The 23,213-nt window shown below is 44.0% G+C and overlaps 1 protein-coding gene across 1 annotated transcript in view; it reads right to left on the bottom strand.

Moving 5' to 3' along the window:
- The window catches only part of WDR25 (WD repeat domain 25), a 115,945-nt gene that overhangs the window by 2,084 nt on the left and 90,648 nt on the right, over positions 1–23,213 (bottom strand). Inside the window, exons 4-5 of the mRNA XM_066612246.1 lie at positions 16,739–16,869; positions 5,752–5,922 (exon numbers count right to left, since the gene is read on the bottom strand). Coding sequence (XP_066468343.1) covers positions 5,752–5,922; positions 16,739–16,869 — 302 coding nt within the window. The remainder of the gene's footprint in view (positions 1–5,751; positions 5,923–16,738; positions 16,870–23,213) is intronic.

The following is a 23,213-nucleotide window of genomic DNA, read 5'->3' as shown; positions in this document are numbered from 1 at the left end:
GTACCCACAACCACAGATTTCTCTGAATGCTAATCAGATGGAAGTTACTGTGCATTGAACCAGGAACAGGAGCATTTGATTGAACCAGGTTTTTATCAGCATGACCAAGTGAGATCTGCAGACCCAGCTGCCTCTTGGAACATATAACACTTAAACAACAAGGGTGTCAGCTACCAAGTTTGTGGAAGATTTTCTGATAAAATAATCCATGAAACGAGACATTATTTTGGATTCTCTTCATTTTAATTATATTGGTTGGCAGATACTTATGAGTCATACTGCAACATTCATAGGGCGGTCAGTTTAATGCGTGAGTTAACTCCTTATCACTGCATAGTAGTAGTTTAACACATATTTAGCATATCACTGCAAGTGTCAGGCAGTCCTATCCAAATGGGCCTCAGTGTCCCTTTGGCACATTTGTGCCATCAAGAGAGCAAGTAGAGCCGGCAGGGAGGCCTGTGCCACCCTGTTAATGCTGTAGCAGGAGCCCCAGCTGCCGGCGGAAAGGAGGTCAGCACTGAGTGGGGCAGGGGAGTGGGGAGGATAGAGGGAGGGCATGACTGGGCAGCATTCCTGGGTGGAGGGAAGGTGGATAGAGGATGAGCTGGGGGAAGAACTGGCCTGGGAGGGGGGGTGGGACCAGTGGAGGCCTCCACTGAATCTTATCTCCCGTGTCAGGCTCAGAAGTCCAACACAGTGCTTCTCAAGTCTGCAACAGCGAAATAGCTGGTGCAGACTCGATAAGCCTCATTGAGCAAGGAGGTTTTTCTCGGGGTAAGGGGATGAATGTCCCCTTCCTCCAAGTAGACCTTTAGCCTGTTTCCATCCAGCGTACGATGCAGCAGTAGCTGTTTGGAGCTGCCACTCTGATAGGATTGAGCCCTTAATGTTTATGTTCACAGTTTGACATGACTGTGTTTATGTATTGTGATCTGTGTATGCTCCTTGTTTTATAAACCCATAGAAATAATGTTTTCTACCACACTTTGAGTTCTGCGACAAGTAGGTAAGAGACTTGGTGCTAAACAGTCTGCTGCCCCACCAAGCTCTCACAAGACACCATTGCACCACCACCACTTTCCCTCATGAACACCAAGAAAGCAGCCCAAACCAGGGAACAGATATGACTGAGGCCACTATCCATCCCTTGTTACACTTTCTGTATATCTTCTTGCTCCCCTCACCCACACAGGTGAGGCCATAGTGTGGACAGCAAGGGAAGTCAACAGCACATCTTCTCACAGTGAAGGGTGGGTGTCCAGCAGCTGCAAAGTGAAGTTGCTGGCCTGCCCTCCACAGTCAGGCCCCTGTGGTTTCATAAACTCTGGCATGATCAGCCAACAAGTTCAGTCAGGGCCTACTGACAATGGACACTAGGCCATTTGTTGAATATCATGTGGTGGTACAACAGCCCTGTAGAGAGGAGGGGGCCAGCCCCCATACTCATGAGCTTCTCTCCCAGATCCCCTCACCAATACAATAAAACGATAACCGTACCAAAAGTGTCATCATTGCATTAGACAAAATGAGGCCACCCCTTGGTCTTCACACTCCTCAGCTGACCTCTGAAAGCGAAACATATCCACTCGTTCCATGTTATCTCTTGCTCTCCACAGGAGCCATTCCGCAGTTGGAGACCCCACCCAGACCCCACTGGAAGTTGACAGCCTGCCTGTATGTAGTAAGCAATGTGAGCCCAGCTGCGGATTGGCATGATGGCTGACCTGCCCATCCCCAGTCATGCCCTTGTGGCTTTGCAAACTCTATGGCAGACAGTGAACCAACCAGTGTAGCCAGGCCGCACTGGCACCTGTTACTTGGCTTACTGTTGAATAACTTACAATTGCACAATAGCCTTGCTCAGAACAGATGGTAGGCAACCCCACTTTACATACCCTTTTTACCCTGGAGCCAAGAAGGACCAAGACACCGGTGGAGTGCATCCTGCTTGCAGCAACCCTGCCTGGGGACGGGGGATAGAGAAACTTACACCATTATGAGAATCCCGTCTAAGCACATACGCATACACCAATCATCGGTCACACAGATTCTTAACACTGGCAGCACGCCTTCATTGGGGCTATTAACCGCAAGACTTGGACTACCCACGTTATCAGCTTGCCTACGTGACCCCTGAGACATGGGTGCCAATCATGGAACAGAGGATCATGCCGGTTGATATGATGTGGACACTATACATTGCTTGTGTAGGAAGTGGGCATAAAGAAGGTACAAGGATGTGGATAGCCGATTCATATCAACTCTTTTCAAATAACTTCCTAGAGAATTCAGAAGTATGGATGGACAAAATAAGTGTCAGAGATAACTTTTTCTACAATTATCTACAAATTTTCCATATTGGGGCATTTGTTCCAGTTTAGGAAGAATAAGCAGCTCAACGTCAGCTCTCTTAGGGGCCAATCCTATCCAACTTTCCAGCACTGATGCAGCTGTGCCAATGCGGTGTATGCTGCATCCTGTGATGGGAGGGCAGTCATGCAGGCCTCTTCAACGGAATATTTGTTCCCCCTTACCAAGAGGCTGCATTGAGGCTGCATCAGCTCTGGAAAGTTGGTTAGGACTGGGCCCATAGACACCCCCCCCCCAAAAAAAAACTACAAATAATGTAAGTTGTTTTGACTTAGTAAATGGTGTTGATCCCTGCCAAAAGTGAAAATCAACTTTTCAGAGAGTTTGAAGGCACATAGGCTCTCATCTGAATGATTAGGAATGGAAATTTATGAAACGAAAGACAATTTTTTGTAATTGTTTACCAGAAAACAAAACAAAAAAAAATACCACCCTCAATTTCATACTAGCTCTGAAGAAGCAGCAAACTGCCCCATTCACTAACACTCTTTTTCCAAGAAAATCATCTTGTTTAAGCTGCTGAATGCATCAAAATTGAACGCTCTGCAGTTTCTTATTCACTGGAGCGCACTGCTTTTGAAGTGCAAATGACTAACCTACTATCACAATTTATGCACAGGATTGTGCATCTGCAAGTCTGGACAAAGGCATAATCATGGAAGTTGCGGATGGAAAAGTTCTATTAAATCATCCACTCCATCTCTCTGCCAGGCCAGGATTGTTCTTTTCAGAGATAAATGGATACGAACTGACCTTATTCTTTATGTTTTCAGAAGACGCTGAACTCCCACTGAGTTTCTGCGGAACATCAGCCATATTTGAAACTGGCAGCCTTCCTTGTAGGAAATGCTTTTAAAAAAATTTAAATCATCCCATTGTGCAGAGTGTAGGAAGCCGCCTCCAAGAGCAGCTTCAGTTTCATGATTGAATATAAGAAAATAAGAAGCCTCCTGTGGGAATGAGAAAGGTTGAAGACTGGACTATAGCACAACCAGGTAAAAGGGGAGGCACCTGGAGTACCCCTTCAGGTACCAGGCGATTGTATCCCTGTCCTGCTCAGGTTCTTAGCAATTGTGGTAAAACAGCTTTCACTAATGCCAGGTTCCAAGGTAACTTTTTCTGCTCTCTCTAATAAGAATATTTCATTAGAGTGAACAGTGCCAGGAGGAGTTACAGGGGGTGGGGAGTTGGTGGCAATGGGGCAGGGAGTGGATGAAAGTTTGAAGGACCAATGGCATAGACAGAGAGAATAAAAGCCTAATCCAAATTAAATCTGCCCCCTGCCAATGCAGCTGTACCAATGGAGGGGACAATTCAATGGCCTCCACAAGGCATTCTGGGAACTTCTGTTCCCTTCACCCAAGCCTTCACTGCCCCAATGGGTATCCTTAGATCTGTGCCAGCTATATGGCTGGTAAAGCAGCTACCACGTTTTCCAGACTCACAAAGAAAGTCTGGTCCAACAAGAAGCTGACGGAACATACCAAGATCCAGGTCTACAGAGCTTGCGTCCTGAGTACACTTCTGTACTGCAGCGAGTCATGGACTCTCCGCTCACAACAGGAGAGGAAACTGAGCGCTTTCCACATGCGCTGCCTCTGACGCATCCTCGGCATCACCTGGCAGGACAAAGTTCCAAACAACACAGTCCTGGAACGTGCTGGAATCCCTAGCATGTATTCACTGCTGAAACAGGGACGCCTGCGTTGGCTCGGTCATGTCGTGAGAATGGATGATGGCCGGATCCCAAAGGATCTCCTCTATGGAGAACTCGTGCAAGGAAAGCGCCCTACAGGTAGACCACAGCTGCGATACAAGGACATCTGCAAGAGGGATCTGAAGGCCTTAGGAGTGGACCTCAACAGGTGGGAAACCCTGGCCTCTGAGCGGCCCGCTTGGAGGCAGGCTGTGCAGCATGGCCTTTCCCAGTTTGAAGAGACACTTGGCCAACAGTCTGAGGCTAAGAGGCAAAGAAGGAAGGCCCATAGCCAGGGAGACAGACCAGGGACAGACTGCACTTGCTCCCGGTGTGGAAGGGATTGTCACTCCCGGATTGGCCTTTTCAGCCACACTAGACGCTGTGCCAGAACCACCTTTCAGAGCGCGATACCATAGTCTTTCGAGACTGAAGGTTGCCAATACAATATGGCTGGTTCAAGTCCAAGGAAAGGGAACAGTGAATGGAGTTAGAATCTGGTGCAGTGCTGTTGAGATCCACCCCCTCTGTCTCCCACTCCATCTTCTGTCCACCCCCATCCCAGCCCAGAAACTCCTTGTTTCTTCCCCTTCCCACCGCATTCTGTCCACCTCCTGCCCTTCACTGTTGGAGGTGCACAACAATGGCAACAGTACTCTGGCACTGCCGATGTTCGTGGTGACAGGCTCAAAACAGCTGCCAGCAGCATGCACAGCACACCACCATATCCCCTATATTAAGGGAACATGTCCTACTGTTGTAAAGGGCAGCCTATTCCTAGTTAGGACTGGGCTACCCATTAAGGATAGCTAAAACAAGGAAGTATTTCTCATCTAAATTGGTGTCTTGGGGAAAAAATTCCAGCTATGTTATAATGCCTTACTTAAAAGCCTACAGAAATGAAGAACTTTAATATAAGATGCTGCCATTTACCTTGAGGCAAATTTGATAAATGGGCAGCAACAGAACAGAGAAGATAAAAAAATCTTTAGACTAGGTACTGCATGATGTAATAGATCAGCTTTCAAATTAGTTTAACACTAGTAAGTCCCCAAGATGCTGCTAAGAACTTATACAGGCTGATAAGTATTGGGGTATTTTACTTGGTATTGCAGAAACTGGGAGGGTGAATTATTAGGATCAGTGGGAAGAAATTAATTAATAATATGAAGACAAGATTATAAAATAGTCATGGGTCACAATCCAAGTCCTCTCATGTGAAAGATTCTTGAAATAAATGAGGTTTACAAAAGCGAAGTTCCAAATGAACTGAGCCCATTGTCATAACCATTGCTATTAAAAGCTGCAAACTTTAAGAAATCTGACATTTTTTGGCAGCCTGTCAATCCTGTAGCCAAGATGAAAAGTTGTCAATTTCAGATCCCCAATACCAACCACTGAGATTAATAGACTACATTGAACCCAGTGGTGCCTATTTCTATGTAAACATGCAGATGATTGAGATGTCAGGGTGCTTTGCTGCTTCTGTAGAGGTCAGGTTGACGTGGGATGAAGCAAGGACGGCACTGCCAGAGAAAGGGGGAGAAACAGGTTGTTTGTGGTTCATTTGTTTCAGTTGTTTCTGTAAGAAATGGCCATGAATGTTAAATCCCAGATGGAAGCATCTCAAGAATAAATCTAGACATCTCACGAATCAATAAAATAAGAGGTAATCAACTTACATGGAAAATTTGGTTGGAGATCTTAGCAGCTGTATGGAAGTCCCACGCGATGATGGTTCGGTCAGCTGAATCTTGACTCACTGCATCTGTGCTGGTAAGAAATTCTTTTCCTCCAGGGAGAAACATGATGTCCAAGGTCTGCTGTACTGTTGCTTTGTAGACTTTTATGACCTGTGACAGAAAAACATTAAGCACCTTCAGCCATATAGTAACCGTTGTTCCAATGTATTGCAAGGATGAGTAAGAGAGAAGATTCAGAAATCAAGAAATTCTATGCTTGGGATCATTAGAAAAGGTATTGAGAACAAAATAGCTAATATTATAATGACGCTGTACAAATCGATGGTAAGGCCACACCTGGAGTACTGCGTCCAGTTCTGGTAGCCACATCTCAAAAAGAACATAGTGGAAATGGAAAAGGTGCAAAAGAGAGCGACTAAGGGTGCAAACCTAACCCCTCATGTCAGTGCTTTCCAGTACTGGCATAGCAATGCCAATGGGACGTGTGGTGCATCCTGCAGTTGGGTGTCACTCACAGAGGCCTCCTCAAAGTAAGGGAATGTTTGTTCCCTTAACTCAGAGCTGCATTGCCCTTATGTCAGTGCTGACATAAGGGGTTAAAATTGCACCCTAAGATGATTACTGGGCTGGGGTACCTTCCTTATGAGGAAAGGCTATGGCATTTGGGCCTCTTCAGCCTAGAAAAGAGGTGCCTGAGGGGGGACATGATTGAGACATACAAAATTATGCATGGGAAGGATAAAGTGGATAGAGAGATGCTCTTTACACTCTCACATAACACCAGAACCAGGGGACATCCACTAAAATTGAGTGTTGGGAGAGTTAGGACAGACAAAAGAAAATATTTCTTTACTCAGCGTGTGGTTGGTCTGTGGAACTCCTTGCCACAGGATGTGGTGATGGCATTTGGCCTGGATGCCTTTAAAAGGGGATTGGATAAGTTTCTGGAGGAAAAATCCATTACGGGTTACAAGCCATGATATGTATGTGCAACCTCCTGATTTTAGAAATGGGCTATGTCAGATGCAAGGGAGGGCCGCTTTGAGATACAGGAAGCTGGACTAGTTGGGCCTATGTCCTGATTCAGTGGGGCTGTTCTTATGTTCTTACAGGGAAGTTTGGCCAACATCCTCACATCACAGATGTACTGCTTGGGCCAAGGTGGCAAGTTCTAAGGATATTGTCTTTCCTCAGCCCTATCTTGACCTACCACCCCCCAGTGGCATCTCTAGGGCTTGTGTCACCTGGTGTGAGAGGCCTGGACATCACCCCTATGATGGACCTCCTCCCATACAAAATTATGCAGGGAATGGACAGAGTGGATAGGGAGATGCTCTTTACACTCTCACATAATACCAGAACCAGGGGACATCCACTAAAATTGAGTGTTGGGCGGGTTAGGACAGACAAAAGAAAATATTTCTTTACTCAGCGTGTGGTTGGTCTGTGGAACTCCTTGCCACAGGATGTGGTGCTGGTGTCTAGCCTAGACGCCTTTAAAAGGGGATTGGACAAGTTTCTGGAGGAAAAATCCATTATGGGGTGCAAGCCATGACGTGTATGCGCAACCTCCTGATTTTAGAAATGGGTTAAGTCAGAATGCCAGATGTAGGGGAGGGCACCAGGATGAGGTCACTTGTTATCTGGTGTGCTCCCTGGGACATTTGGTGGGCCGCTGTGAGATACAGGAAGCTGGACTAGATGGGCCTATGGCCTGATCCAGTGGGGCTGTTCTTATGTTCTTATGGAGTGGGCGTGGCAACACCCTGAATGGTGGATGCGGTGATGTACCATTGCCCCACTCCTGCTGGTTTTTTGGCTACAACTTTTGATAGAGATATTTCAGTGCGGTTTGTTTCATTGCATTCTGCGTGAAATTATGCATCGATTTATACATAACATGATGGTATTTTCCAAAATACCAAGATTTTAAAAATGTTGGCCAGTAGTGGTGACACCCCTCTCTGTGCATCATCTGGTGCAGCCTGCACCCTCCTAGCAATGCCATTGCACCCCCCTCCAATGGATCTATAACAGCAGAAATGTAAGTGAATCTCTGAAGCTAGGCTTCATAGGGTCGGGTGAACAGAAATTGGTTGTCTGACGGGTACTAGGACTGAAGTCTAGAATGGTGCTCTTGAAGCACAGAGCTCGGTCCAATAGGCTTGCAATGGAACAAAGCGCAGAGGTGGCACCTGAGATAAGACACTAGAGAAGGACTGTTGGGAATCCTGGTTCTAGACCACTCACGCCCCTGCTGCCATCCATCCATTTAGATTTGGGGGAAAGAATCAAGGTAGGGCTGAGGAAAGACAGTTTCCCTGGAACTTGTCACTTTTTCCATGCAAACACCAATGTCCAAACCATTCTTTGAGCTGACATCATTTTGCCCTTGGAGGTTCTCCTTTTCCCTTTCTGGCTTAGCACCTTTTCCAAGGCTGCCACAGCTTCTCAGCTTTCCTATTCCTTAAAAAACAAAAAAAGAGTAGGGCCTGCCTCAAACCTCACCCAGCTCCTCTCTCAGCCTACCCCACTCACTTGACTTTTGCAGCAGAAAATAAAAAGATCCCAACTCAACAGCCAATAAAGAACCTAGATTCTCAATAGCATCTTGAAGACTTAACCCTATTAGAAACTGAAAAGAGATCTATTACACCATGTCATAGAGAGTCTTCTATTCTTTCAGCTCTGTTGCTACCCATTGATCAGATTTGCATCAAGGCCACAATCTTCCATTAAAGTATGGCACTCCTGTATGTTTTTAAAGATTTAAAGATTTACTTGTTTAATAAAAAATAAAAAAATTGTATTCTAGAAAAGGCTTGTGGTTTCTTATTTTAGCAATACTTAAAACTTATTCCCCTTGCAATCTCATGTTTGTTTTAGGGAAAGGCAGGCTCTCATATATTTTCTCTTCAAAAGAACAAGCAATAGAGGGAAAAGTACAAGAACAGACAAAAGAAAATATTTCTTTACTCAGTGTGTGGTTGGTCTGTGGAACTCCTTGCCACAGGATGTGGTGATGGCATCTGGCCTGGATGCCTTTAAAAGGGGATTGGACAAGTTTCTGGAGGAAAAATCCATTACTGGTTACAAGCTATGATGTGCATGTACAACCTCCTGATTTTAGAAATGGGTTATGTCAGAATGCCAGATGCAAGGGAGGGCACCAGAATGAGGTCTCTTGTTATCTGGTGTGCTCCCTGGGGCATTTGGTGGGCCGCTGTGAGATACAGGAAGCTGGACTAGATGGGCCTATGGCCTGATCCAGTGGGGCTCTTCTTATGTTCTTAAGTGGAACCTGCTTCAGAAAGTCATTTTTTTGCTGACAGATATTTTCAAGAAACAGATAGACCCATCCTGAAGCCAGTGCTCTCTCTAATTTTTCAAGCCACAGTGGGGACACCTTCAATGCCTGTGTGGTGGTGCCTCTGGAACACTCCGCAATGACAGTGCCTGGAGGAAGTTGTTCTGGAAATCTGATATGGTCTTGCTTCCCAGAGTCTTGTAGAAACAGATGAAACATTTTGATACCAATAAAGAAGCTTACGTCTGTATGGTGCGGCAATGGTGTGCGTGTCTTGGCCTAGGTCACCCAGCTGTGAGGACCTGGTGCCTTAACTCCCTGGGCCACCAGCACTTTGCCTCCTCCTGTAAGCCCAGTTGACTAAGTGCAGCAGGGCAAGAGAGCAGGCCAGGCTGCTGGCCTCACAGGCCATTCTCAGCTGCCCTCTGTAGCCTTGGCCTCTGAGCTAACCCATCAACCTGAGTAATTCGTCAACACAAGGAGCAGCAGCAGACACTACTTGACTTGATGTTCCATCTCATTTGTCTGTTACTTCTGGAACCTGATCCTTAGCCTGGATGACACCTGCCCCCTTGGACTCTGAAGACTTTTTTGCAAATGCTAATTGCTGCAGATTTTAAATTGTTCAATTCATTAATTCTGGAAGCAGACGAGAGCCCTCGGAGTGATCCATCTTCTACATGTTTATCCTTTTCAGCACAGACTCTTTCTTCCCAGAGTTTAAAAAAAACAACCCAAAACATCATTGTTTTACATGGTAAAACATTCGGCTCTAGGAGTAAACCTAAGATGTTCTTAGAAAAGTTAGCAGGTGTCACCCACATAACTAAAACAAAATAGGCTCTCTTACAGGATGCTATTAAAAATCGAGAAACTACTTTTTGTTGCAAAATCCCAGGGATCATGTGTAATGCACAAAGCAATTAAGAGGTTTGAAAGGAGTTACCGATATTTGCACAGTGACAATAAATTGATCCAATACATCTGCAAAGTAATAATTGTACCTGTACAACCCAATAAGTAAAAATGGGAGCTTCAACATAAGAACATAAGTGGAAGGCTACTTATTTGTCAAAATACATCATACTTTACAAATAAAAAAAAGAATCTCAACAGCTGCCTTGAGAATGAACATTGTGGTTGGGGTGGCCGTGGTCGGTTGCGGGAGAAGGGATGACATTGCTCGTATCCACGATCTGCAGCAAAATTTTTGAATGATTTAAAGTTGCCCAAGGAACGCGTGGGCTGCTAATGGGAAGGGGGGGGGTGCTCCAACAAGCACATTGTACAGGAAATGGTTGCCTGGTAACCAAAACCTTTGGAAAGGAGAGGAGTTAATGTTGACAGTTGGAAAGATCAGAAGAGAGAAAGCACAAAAGTGCAGAGAATGCCAGAAGGACAGAAGCTAATTAGCTGTAGGCAAAGGACATAAAAGCAAAGGGAGAGAAAAAGAAGATGGTAACTGGAAGTCTCATTTATATTTCAATCACCAATTAAGACAATCCAGAAATATAATTTTTAAAAAATACATAATTAGGGCCCTCAGAAACCCCTCGTTTGTTTGACTCTCTTGCAAAATGCGTCCACGAATATAAATATGTATATATGTTGTGTGTATATCCAAGGACTGGCTTTTTTCCTGTCTTCACACTTGTTTCAAAGCGGTTTGGCGTGGCGCTGCAGTAAGCAACAGCAACACTGGAGACAATTAAAAACAGAGGCAGACAGCTCTCTGTCTAGTCTCCTTGCAGGTGCTTGCTTGCCTCCCACCCACATACACGTCTCTCTTGCGTAGAACCTGCTCCCTTGTTTCGAGAGGGAGGTGGAACCTGACTAATTAAGCCATTTCTGCCCAACGTTGCATATATACAACATGGGCACACCTGCGGTCCGGGCAAAAATGGGTTAAGCAAAGTAAGAGCTCATCGTTCTGCTGCACCCGTGCGGCCTACAGCACATAGTAAAAGAATCTAAATGAGATGGGAGCCGCATGAGATTCTTACACAGATACATGTCTTCCACCACGTGGGTCAAAGTTTCTTAGATCATGCAACTCTATTAACAGATCAATTTCACTGGCTCCCCATTACTTTCCATGCTCAAAGTGTTGATTATAAGCTTTCAAGTCCCAAACAGTATGAGCATGGGATACTTAAAGGATTGTTAGGCCATAGCTCAGTGGCAGAGCACTTGCTCCGCATGCAGAAGGTCCGAGGTTCACCCTGGCATCTCTAGGTAGAGCAGCTCCAGAACTCTGGACAGCCACTGCCAATAGACAATACTGAGGTAGATGAACAAGTAGTCTGACTCAGTATAAGCTTAACCTTCCACATGATGATGCTCATCGACTCAGGTCATCAGAGGAGGCCTTGCTCCATATCCTGCCATGATCCAATATGTGATTAGCGTGTACATGGTACAAGGCTACTCCGTTGTGTTGTCCAGACTATGGAACTTCTCACCCCAGAGAACAATCTGGCCCCTTCCTTGACGTATCCAGGTGCCAAGTAAAACTGATTTCAGCATGCCTACCACAAGACCACTTACTGAATATTTATTTCCCCCACCCTCAGTTTTCTGTGAACAATTCTAGCAGCTGCTTCTACTTCTGAATGTGAAAAAATTGCACTGTTCTTATACTCCATTGATATTAGTTATCTAGGGTGATGGAACAGAAAGTCTGGAACAATACTGTAAATAAAGTTAAACTAGTGCAAAAAAAAAAAAGATTTAGATCTGCTGTATCTAAAACTGGAAAAAAAAATTATTTCCATGTGATCTTGTGATTTTCAAGCTACTGCTCTCCTGAAAAAGATATAAATGAGAAGAAGGCTACCATGCCATGACAAGAAATACTATTCTAGCAAAAATGTTGAAAAGTGCTATTTTGTAGCTAGGATACTTGACTAAATTTGTTCTTTGGTCGGCTTCTGAAAGTAATTGCTGGGTTAAAAAAACACTAACGGCAATTGTTAAATCCCCAGTTCTTCTAGTGTTTGGTAAAAAGGGGTGTTCTGGCTCCTTTTAAAACACTTTTTTTCAAACAAGCAGGTTTATTTTACCCCCCCCCCCCAAATAAAATCACATGTGAAGCTTTTGACAGCTTATTGCCTACTTGCTGAAGCTCAGTATTCCCAGTCACTTAGCAATTGATCTGAGAGAGAGGTACAGTTGTGTCTGATGTTGGGGAACTCTGGTTTAATGCTGGAAATGTTTCCAAGGCTGAAGATTTACAGCATGAAAGATAATGTGGTCACATGAAATCTGTGGGAGAGAAACTCATCCTCTCTTGAAGTTGTGAATGGCACTCAGGAATTGGCATTCAAAAGTAGCATTTTCGTACCAATGAACAGTCAATCCCCAACTCACAGCAACAAATCTGAATCCCACATTAGCACACTTCTGGAGTTGCTGCATGAGCCAGGATCAGTCCTGCCATGAAGCAGGATTTTGCTTTTCTCATCTCTCTCTCTCTCTCTCTCTCTCTCTCTCTCTCTCTCTCTCTCTCTCTCTCCCTACCAAACTGCTGCTACCCTTAGGCTGTGGCCCTTACTAAAGGCATGTATTTGGACACAGCGCTGCAAGAACACAACAGAGGGTCTGCAATCTCATTATGTGGAGCAGGGCAGATGCCATGTTCATAATAGCTGAATCCTACAACTACCAAGAAAGAAACTGGACAAGACAGAAAATGACATAGTTCACTATGCATGACTGAGACGGACCATGCTTAAAATCACATGCGAATATAAGCTTCATCTTGACACTGAATTATTCACATTCACAACTCTCAGAGTGTTCACAACACTCAAAAATGACTGGACTTAATCTAGAAGTAAGGAAGTGATCTATTAAGGGCCCAATCCTATCCAACTTTCCAGCCCTGATACAGCTATGCCAACGGGGTGCGCACAGCATCCTGGAGTGGGGGAGCAGTCACAGAGACCTCCTCAAGGTCCTTTATCTCAGGGTTGCATTGCAGTTGCATCAGTGCTGGAAATTTGGATAGGATTGGGCCCTAAGTGTTATTCACAATGCTGCGTGGACTACTATTCCCTTCTTTCAAATCCCTCCTTAAAACCAACTTTTTCCAAGAGGAGCTTTCATAATCCCTAAGTCTAAATAGAAGTAGCTGAATTTGGACACATTCCTCCCTTGTTGTCTTTGCCTCTCCCCTCCTCCTGTTGTCTTGTTGCCTGTTCCTTCTTGTCCTGACCTTCTGCTCCAGTTGTCTAACTTTAGAATGCAAGGTCATTGGGACAGGAGCCTTGTCATCTTTCTCTCTTTCTTTTGCTTACATTATTCTAAATGGCATCGCATACATTGACAGCATTGTGTAAAATAAATTAATCAGCCTCTCACACTGCCATCCATCATTCCGATGATACATGTACAGTTTTCTGGTGGCAAGTCAGGTCTTTAAAGATCTGTGCTGATAAAAGGCACATGTTTTTGAGGACAACAGCTCTAGCCTTCCTATTCCTTACATCTCATCTTTTTGAATGGCACTGACTGTGGCTCCCTCTAAAGCTGCAATGGTTCGTCCTACCACTGTTACAACTCAGCTGCATACTTGGTTATATACAGTCAGTTATCTTTCACGAATCTTACAGAAGATGATTTAACACAGAGATCAGCTGTGATAAGCCTAGACTGAAATGATTCTTGGTTAAAAGCCAAAAAAAAAATGTATTCAATTTTTTAATCTTATTCTGTGAAAGTGCTTCCAGTCTCTGAAAAGTGATTTGCTCATTATATTGTACTTTTGTTCATTTCAAATGGGACACATTGAAAGATAAGTAATTGGAAGAAGCTTTGCCCAAGGAGAGAAAGAAGTGAAACTGGTCTTTATCTGCCACTGTTTCTCATAAAGCTGCAGAAGATCTCCAAAGTGGCTTTGAAAAACAGCTAAGCTTGTCTTTAAATGGCAAGTCTCAGTTACAGAAGCTAATTTACACATATTTCTTATACCCATTTCCTGGGACTCGAGACAATGGGTAGATTAAGCTGTGAACTACTTATAGAATTCCTGGGGTTTTCTGAATTCCTGAACTTCTCTGCACAGTCCTGTCTCTGGGGTTCTTGCCCTTCATCTCTTTGCTGTCTTCCCATTTCCCTCTCTTCTACCCTTCCAGCTCTCCTCTGCCACCCCTTCCTCATGGCTGCTTGTCTTCATTTCTCCTTTCTTCCCTTCTGTCTCACCTCCTCGTTCCTTCGCTCCCTCCCTCCCTCAGCCACCTCCTTCTTTCCAGCTGGACCAGTCCCTTTCAAAGACTGATACCACTTGTCCAGGACTCCTTACAACTGATCCCATCAGGCTGCCCCCCCAAGCTGTTCCTTAGGCGTCAACAGCAACTGGTGATGCCATCAATGCTAGCCACTGTGGACTTCTGCCAATCCCCAGGGATGCCCTGGTCTCATTGCTCTGCAGAGAATCAGCTGAGTGCAAGTCACAAACTAGTAAAGTATAACTAAGTGCAGGAAGTAATAGAAAAACAAAAACACTGCCTCACCCACACAGCTATCAGGTGTTTTTGTGAGCTGAATGACAAGTGGAAAGATGGCTGAAAGTGCCATTTAAGGCAAAAAGAAGTTCAAAGCTGCATGTAAGAGGGGGAAAAAATACCACAGCTTTTGCAATGAACTGAAAAGAAAACATCACCTTAAACGCATACATTATACAAATATGTGGCATGAATGCAAGCAACTGGAAAGCAGTCCCCAGCCAGCTCTTCTAGTTAAGGGCAAATGGAGTACATTATGTCAGAAAAGAACAAAGAAACACAACTCAGAAGGCTTTTTCTCCCATCTCAGATGTAGCAACCAGGATTCAAGAATGGAAAGAAAATACAAGAAGAGAGGAAATGACACTCACTGCTTGCACAAACAATCTCACTATCGAACAGAAAACAAAAGAAAATCTGAAAATAGATCTGGATTGAAATATCATCAGCCACAGGAATTCCGGCCTGATGATTTATGATCATGTTGCTCCAAGGGAGAAACACCAGCGTAGGAAGCAGTTGGATATTTAACCATTACATTTTTATAATTATAAACAGTTCTATTAGGCTGCCATAGAGGCTTATAGCTAATAGGCATCATTCATTAGCATGAGACTTTAAAAAAAAAAAAAAGACTAACTGAATTCTCTCAGGATTACTGTCCAATCAAAGCTTGCCATTTCACTCCTGAAAACCTAAAAGATCCCGAACAACTGGGGCCACTGGGTCACAAGGGTTGTTACAACACCGATTCCCTGAAGAAAATAGACCAAAAAGAGCTGATAAGATACCATCAAGAGAAATTTTAAGGTCAGAAATCTATGCCTTCTCAGACACCAGTTCTTTGGGAAGAGACACGCCAACTCCACAGTCCTCAGTACCTTCTGTTCATACAGTACTTCCATTTTTCTTAGCCCCAGGAAACTGATTTGATTTGCCATGGAAGAATACCGTGCATGACTTCCTGCGAGAGGTTTATGTAGGCCCCAGACATTGCTCCCTATCAACACTATCCATGAGTATTCCCTCACAGTTGCATCAAAGTAGGGTGCTGGGAGTCTTTCAGGGCCAAAGTTGATGTGTGCAAAATTGTACAGCATTGCTGGACTGAGGGGAGCATTCTTTTCAAATAGCAAGAAGGGAAGAATGTAAAATGTAGTGAAACCATGGCAGGAATGTAAGGTGCATTAGGACTTTATCCCTGCCTCACATCTGATGCTTGGCTGAGAGAGAAACACCACGACCACGTGAATATCAGGCCGTGTGCATTTGGGTGGGGGGTTATTCAGAATATTTATATGCTGCTTGTCCACAAAAAGTTCAGAGAGGTTTACATGGCAAAATAAATTAATAACTCCCTGTCCCACAAAGGCTCATGGCCTCAACAAGGTATATATAAAACACCAGCAAATCACCTCTAGAACGTATGCTACACTGGGGTTCCTTAACAGCTTATGCCAGGGGTGCTCAATAGGTGGATCGCGATCTACCGGTAGATCGCGAGGCAAAATGAGTAGATCGCGGAGTGCCAAACCCCCCCTTCAGGTGCCTCTGGGAGGAAACGCTGGGAGTAAGGCCCATTGTACTCAATGGGGCTTACTCCCAGGTAAGTGTGGCTAGGATTGCAGGTAAGTGTGGCTAGGATTGCAGCCTCACAGCCTAATCCTAGGCATGTCTACTCAGGAGTAAGTCCTGTTATACTCAGTGGGGCTCAAGGTACACCAACATACATTGTACATATAAATGTTATATGTTATGATGGTGCGAACATTGTAAAAAAACTCTGGTAGATCTCCGGGCCTTGCTGGGTTTCAAAGTAGCTCTCGAGCCAAAAAAGTGTGAGCACCCCTGGCTTATGCCAACTCCTAGAATTTGAACAGCAGATATAAGATATAAAAATAAAACTTTTAAAACATGTTCATATTTTTAAACTTTTTTGTTCCCCTTTTGTTTTAGGAACTGCAAACTAATGACTTTTATCAGCCAGCGTGACAAAATCACGTCCCTGTGCTTTGCAACAGAAAATGCCAATTTCCCCCTCAAAACAGCATCATAATCTACAATGTCTAGATAGCAGATTCTAAATTATCTAAGCATCTTTTCACAGAATGCTTATCAATCAAGTAAACATGATTTTTATTGAGGTTCCATTTACCTTGGAAGTCCTTATATCCCATGCTTTCACTTCTGGGCTGAATCCTCCACAGATAAAAATGTTTGGATCAAGAGGATGAAACTTCAGGGTACTGATTCGAAATTTGCTGATACTACTAAAGATCTGTGTTCCTAAAAGAAGGAGGAAATGAAGGAAGGAAGATCATTTCTTGCTCTCTCCAAAGGAATGAATTACAGTTGCACAGATTTGACTTTCAGAATGTGATACAGTGATAAAATAAACAAAGACAAAAAAACTATTTCTAGTAACAAAATTAATAGGGCACTCATAAGGGACATTTACAGCCTCTGCATACAAAAGATAAGCTGGAGTTATTTCCGTAAAAAATATCAGCCATTGGTGGGAAATAAATGTGCAAAAATAACCACAACATTCCCAACACCTAATGTTCCCAATTTACTTACCATGGTTAGATGGAGTATCTTACAGACTATACCTCTCTCCCTCTTTTCTTCCTCATATGATTCTCACCTCTCTTTTCTGTCTGGTGCAATTCTGTATTTACATAGTATCAAACAGGGATGTGCCAGAGCCACAGTGCTGAGTCAAGTCCCAAGGTTCTGCCCCCTGACTTGAATTGCCCACGAGTCATAACAGATGGTTGCTGTGACTCGTCCAGAGCTGTTTTTTGAGTATTTTGACTCGAGTCTGACTCTTTTCAAGAAACAAGTTGAGTTATGGAAGCGGTGCAAAAAAGCAAGAAAGCACACAAAAAAGAATCACAAGCACACACAAAAACGAGTTTTGATTCAAGCCTATTAGAATCTTTATGTTTTTAGGGTAAAACCCCTGAGTCCCAAGTCAGTGCCCAAGTCTTCCTGTACGAGTTGCAAAAAACACGTTTTTGCTACTCAAGTCCGAGTCATTTGAGTTTCGGTCCTACCCTGCTATCAAATATACTAACCATGACTTCTATACATTTTTAATAATAATAATGAGTGCCCAGGAGAAATCTTTCTCTGGATACTGAGCTCTTTCTCTGGATACCAAGATACACTCGGTATTCTCTGGCTACATTCTCTGGCTATATTCTCTGGATACACTCTTTCTCTTGATACCAAGCTAAACAAACGCATCGGTAAAGCAGCTACCATGTTTTCCAGACTCACAAAGAGAGTCTGGTCCAACAAGAAGCTGACGGAACATACCAAGATCCAGGTCTACAGCGCTTGCGTCCTGAGTACACTTCTGTAATGCAGCGAGTCATGGACTCTTCGCTCACAACAGGAGAGGAAACTGAGCGCTTTCCACATGCGCTGCCTCCGGCATCCTCGGCATCACCTGGCAGGACAAAGTTCCAAACAACACAGTCCTGGAACGTGCTGGAATCCCTAGCATGTATTCACTGCTGAAACAGAGACTCCTGCGTTGGCTCGGTCATGTTGTGAGAATGGATGATGGCCGGATCCCAAAGGATCTCCTCTATGGAGAACTCGTGCAAGGAAAGCGCCCTACAGGTAGACCACAGCTGCGATACAAGGACATCTGCAAGAGGGATCTGCAAGAGGGATCTGAAGGCCTTAGGAGTGGACCACAACAAGTGGGAAACCCTGGCCTCCCGCTTAGAGGCAGGCTGTGCAGCATGGCCTTTCCCAGTTTGAAGAGACACTTGGCCAACAGTCTGAGGCTAAGAGGCAAAGAAGGAAGGCCCATAGCCAGGAAGACAGACCAGGGACAGATTGCACTTGCTCCCGGTGTGGAAGAGATTGTCACTCCTGAATTGGCCTTTTCAGTCACACTAGACACTGTTCCAGGACCACCTTTCAGAGCGCGATACCATAGTCTTTCGAGACTGAAGATTGCCAACACATAGGAGAAACCAGAATACAAATCTGCTTCCAACAATGATTGTAAATTCTGATCTGAAGGTAACCAAAGACAGAGTTATCAGTGAAGACTTTATGCTGCTCCAAAAAGTGGAGAGAGAGAGAGAGATGTTCATATGCGAAAGGAGCAGAGCACATTTGTGCAAGACATAGAGGTACAGAGCCTCCTCCTCTGCCAAAACTGCAGGAATTTTTCTGCCAGAGAAGTAAAATTTATGCGTTTTTATAGAACCTGCAGTGTTCTCTATGAACTTATTATAGATAGGGGTTTCTCAGATTCCATAATACCAATGTATCTAACTTTTGCAGTTTTGAATACTTAAAAAAACTGTGTTTGGAAGAGAGAGAGAGAGAGAGAGAGAGAGAGAGAGAGAGAGAGAGAGAGAGCGAGCGAGCACAACATGCATTCTTTACAAATGCCTGCCTTTGGCAGTACATGCATTTGTGAGCCAATATTTTCACTGCTCAACCTCAAGTAGCAGATAATGATAGTGCAGATTCCAGTTAGCATTTACTTAGTGCCAACAGTATGGAAGGCATGGGGCAGAACACAGAAAAGGACACAGACCTTAGTCTACAGTCTAATTAACATTCTTCTGTTCACGTTATCAGACACTGTTCGAAACATCACAGTAGCAGGAAAGGGAGATTTAAGAGACTATTAAAATGACTGAGAATAGCTGAGGAAAGGTGAGTTCATCATGCATCACAGAAAGGGTTTAAAAGAGCAAGATTTCACTCCCTGCTCAGCCATAATGAATTTTTCAAGAGGCCTGAGGGCAGAACTACACATTTCATGTAGTTCCATGATTAAAAGAAAACTGGCAGGAAAAACAATCATGAAAGTACATGAAATGGCGATTCTCCCCTTAGGTAACTAAGAACACAATCCAAAGGATGCACTCAGCCTGCACAAGTCCCTTGTGCTGCACAAGTCCCTTGTGCTGGCCTAGGAGGGCTGCAACGTGCCGTAAAGCACATTTGTGCCTCTGTGTGAGTTGACTGGACCAGCACAGGGACATGTGCTGGCCTGCGGAGGCCAAATCCAGCCTCTGCACCAACTGCACCGGCTAAGCTGGGTCGGCGTGGGTCTGGGGTGTGTGGGGAGGGTAGGGAGGAATCAGGGAGGAGGTGTGGGAAGGCAGGCTGCAGGCAGTTATACCAGATCCTAGGCCCCGGGCAGCACAGAGCAGCTCCAGGCTACTCCGTACTGCTCGGATCTTCACCACCTCTTCAGGTGGTACAGATCCGAGTAGACCCATTGGGGCTGCTGCAGCTCTCCCTGGGGAAAGGGGAATTTCTTCCCTTTGCCTTGGGCCAAGCCTCAGCCAGTCCCAAACTTGCACTGGATACAGAGCAGGCCTGCCAGCCTGCCTGTTCCAGCGCAAGTTAGGATTGCGCTGCCCAGGTGCAGTCCTATGCATACTTACCTGGAAGTAAGCCCAAGTGAATTCCACAGGACTTACTCTGAGAAAACATGCTTAGGGATTGCAATGTTGCATTCTATTGGTTTCAGGCCTGGTCTACACAGGTGGGAGAATGAGTTACTAGAGCTTGTGTGGTTGGCTCTGGTTTGAGGAGAATGGGTTTCAAATCTCTTCCCTAGCCATGAAACTCATGGATGACCTTGGGACAATTACTATGTTTCAGCCTGACCCACCTCACAGGACCATTGCAAGAATGGGAGGAGTGCAACAACCTGATCTCCTTGGAAGAAGGGTGGGATATAAGCAAAATAAAGAATAATGCAAAATCCTGAGGTGCTTCATAGAATATACCACCTGAGGCTGCAAGTGAGGAACGTCATTTTTGAATACAGGTAGGACCTCGGCATTTACTGATTTGGGATCCACTGATGTGATTCACACTGATACCACCTTTAAATGCCTTGTAACAAGGGGAAAAAAGCACCAAAATCCCATTTCCTATCTTTGCACTCTTAAATACCACAGACACTCACCTATAAGTCAATCACACAGATAAGTGGAGGGCAGGTTTTGAGCCAACAATCATGGAATTTTCTATGACCCTCGGATAAGTTGGGGATTAAACTTAGGGGGGTGTCTGAATATAGTTTTGTCTGATTTTACCAGAGGCCAGATCCTGAAAAATAACCTACCATTAATTGTTACCTAAGAACTGTAGTCTCTAATTTATTAAAAACATAGTAAAAGATCATAAGATACAATTCTATTCTTTTTAAATTCTGGTCTTCACCACCTTTTTGTAAGCACTATCAGAGTAAGTGCACTGTAAACAACATACCAGTAAAACAGTGGTTCCCAACCTATTATTCATGTACTCCCAGGGACACTCAACAGGACCTTTAGGGGTACTTGAAAAAGAATGGAATAATGGCAGAAAAAAGGAAGGTCATGCTCCAGAATGCCTTGCAAGATAGGAATGCCTTGCAAGGACCAGCAAGGCAGGAAGGGAGGTAGCTAGTTAGCTGTGAAAGCCCCACCAACAGCTAGTTTTTGGTCATCAATTCATGTATGAACCAGTGATTGAAAAGCAGCACAGTAAAAAAGCTGAAACATAATATGGAAAGTGATCAATCACCCAGAATTTATCAGCACACTTCTGGTGCAAAACAGTGCAAAGGCAGAGTCTTCTGTTCTTCAAACAGATGAAAAGAGAAAGTATGTGATGAATACATGAAGTCTGGGCTTTCATATAGAGGAGATGCGGGCTTGTATTATTAATTGCAAACATTTTGCTAATATGAAGGATACAATATATGGAAATGGGCTGCCAAGGGATATGCCAGTGAAAAAGGTTGGGAACCACTACAGGAGAACCATGAATCAAATCCACCTTTAAGGTGTCTGATGTGTTAAGCCAGAAGCTCTATATACAACCCATAACACATAACTGAGAGTGTGCAATTCAATTCACAGCAGAGAGATACAGCTGCATATATTTGCAACCCTTTTTACTCAGAGCAGACCCACTGCTTTCCATCGGTGTTATTCTTAAATAATGGTGCACTACTTAATTGTAGCCTGGGACTTTGTTTCATATGGAAAGGAGAATCCCATTCTGGTGTTGAAAAAAACAGACAAAGCAGAACCAGGCTGCAGCAGAAGGAAGGACAATAAAAGGTTAACTTTGGCTGGAATTTACCAGTTGCTGTAGAAGCAAATGATCTCTGTGGTACCTGCCTGCTGCTTGAGAAAGGAAACTTTTCAGAGTTGAAAGGCTCTGCCCTCTGATTGACCTGGAGATAAGGCGAAGTGATAATTGGAGCTTGATTACTTGGCAAAAATATTACATAATATAGGCGAGTATCTAAGGTAATTATAATTTCATTCCGCTAGATTCCATTAATCCACCCATCTAGTGGCTGAATGTGGTATAGCATCTATACTGATGCATTGTTGGGTGACAATAGAGAAGAAGCAAGAAACCTGGCAGTGGGTTCTTGAAGCTATTTTTCCACTGATTTGGTATCCACTGATTTTTTTATCCACTGGGGGTTCCTGAACAGAACTCCCAGGGATAATGAGGAACAACCTGTACTCCCATGTGTAAAATAATGTCCCACAACTAAAAACTGTGTTTCAACTATTGTCAGCTGCATGAAGCATTATTCTAATAAGGATCTGCCACTTCATTCCCATCTCATTCTGCTGCATGTGTGATCTAGGCTCAAGTCCCTTACCTTTAAAGTGGGAATAGCAGCAAGTTCTCCCATAGTGGCTAAGTGGCTGTTTAGCAAGCAAAGAAGGAAAGGATAAGGCAAGCAGCCTTACTGATAAAAGACAAGGAAGCTCTTTGGGATGTTTGGAAAAACATCGAAAAGCAGCATGCAGGTGAGTTGGAACGCAAGGGAACTTTGCGCAGGCACAAATTTGTGCTTGCACAAGCAATAAAAATATGAATGTAAGCATGACAGTCAAGAAGCACAGGTAGAGAAAGACTGATGAGGAACCATAAATGTGGAGGCACAAATCAAAAGTAACAGGAATTTAAAGTGTGGCATGAAGTCATAGCAGCCATGAGAGGAAAAAGCTTTCTGCAAATAAGCGTTCTGAGCTGACTGAATAGACCCAGATCAGATACAAAAAAAAGGCAATGCCACCAAGAAAGATGTTATTAGGGTATGAACACTCCAGTAGTTCCTATTAATAGGAGATCTCCTTATTTTTAAAAAGCTGATATGTCAGCTTTTCCATTTTACCCAATGTACTGCTAACACAAATATCAGCCTCTGAGCTTTTTAATCATGTGACGAGAGCCAGACTCCTGGCTAAGTTCATTCATTCTTGTCTAAATACAAGAGTGCTTGAGGGAAGGGGCCAGAGCACATACTTTACACATGGAAGGTCCCCAATTCAATCCTTAACATTGCTAGTTTAAAAAAATGCATCGTGGATGGAAAGGATCACTGCCAGAGACCCTGGAGAGTCCAGGTAGGCAGTAATGATTAGGAAGGACAAACAGTCTGACTCCTGTGTCCACAACTACCTATCCAAATAATAAAAAGTTGATGAATGAGTTCCAGTGGCTGTTATTCTATAGCAAACACAAGCTGATTCATTTTGACATTAAACATTCCAATAAACATTTTGCTCTTTTTTTATTTATTTTCAAAAGGAAACTATTATGGTATATTTACTAATGCA

The sequence above is a fragment of the Tiliqua scincoides genome, chromosome 1, assembly GCF_035046505.1.
Source record: "Tiliqua scincoides isolate rTilSci1 chromosome 1, rTilSci1.hap2, whole genome shotgun sequence".
NCBI lineage: Eukaryota > Metazoa > Chordata > Lepidosauria > Squamata > Scincidae > Tiliqua > Tiliqua scincoides.
Note: the sequence above shows the minus strand (reverse complement) of the source record. Positions and strands in the feature narration are given on the sequence as shown.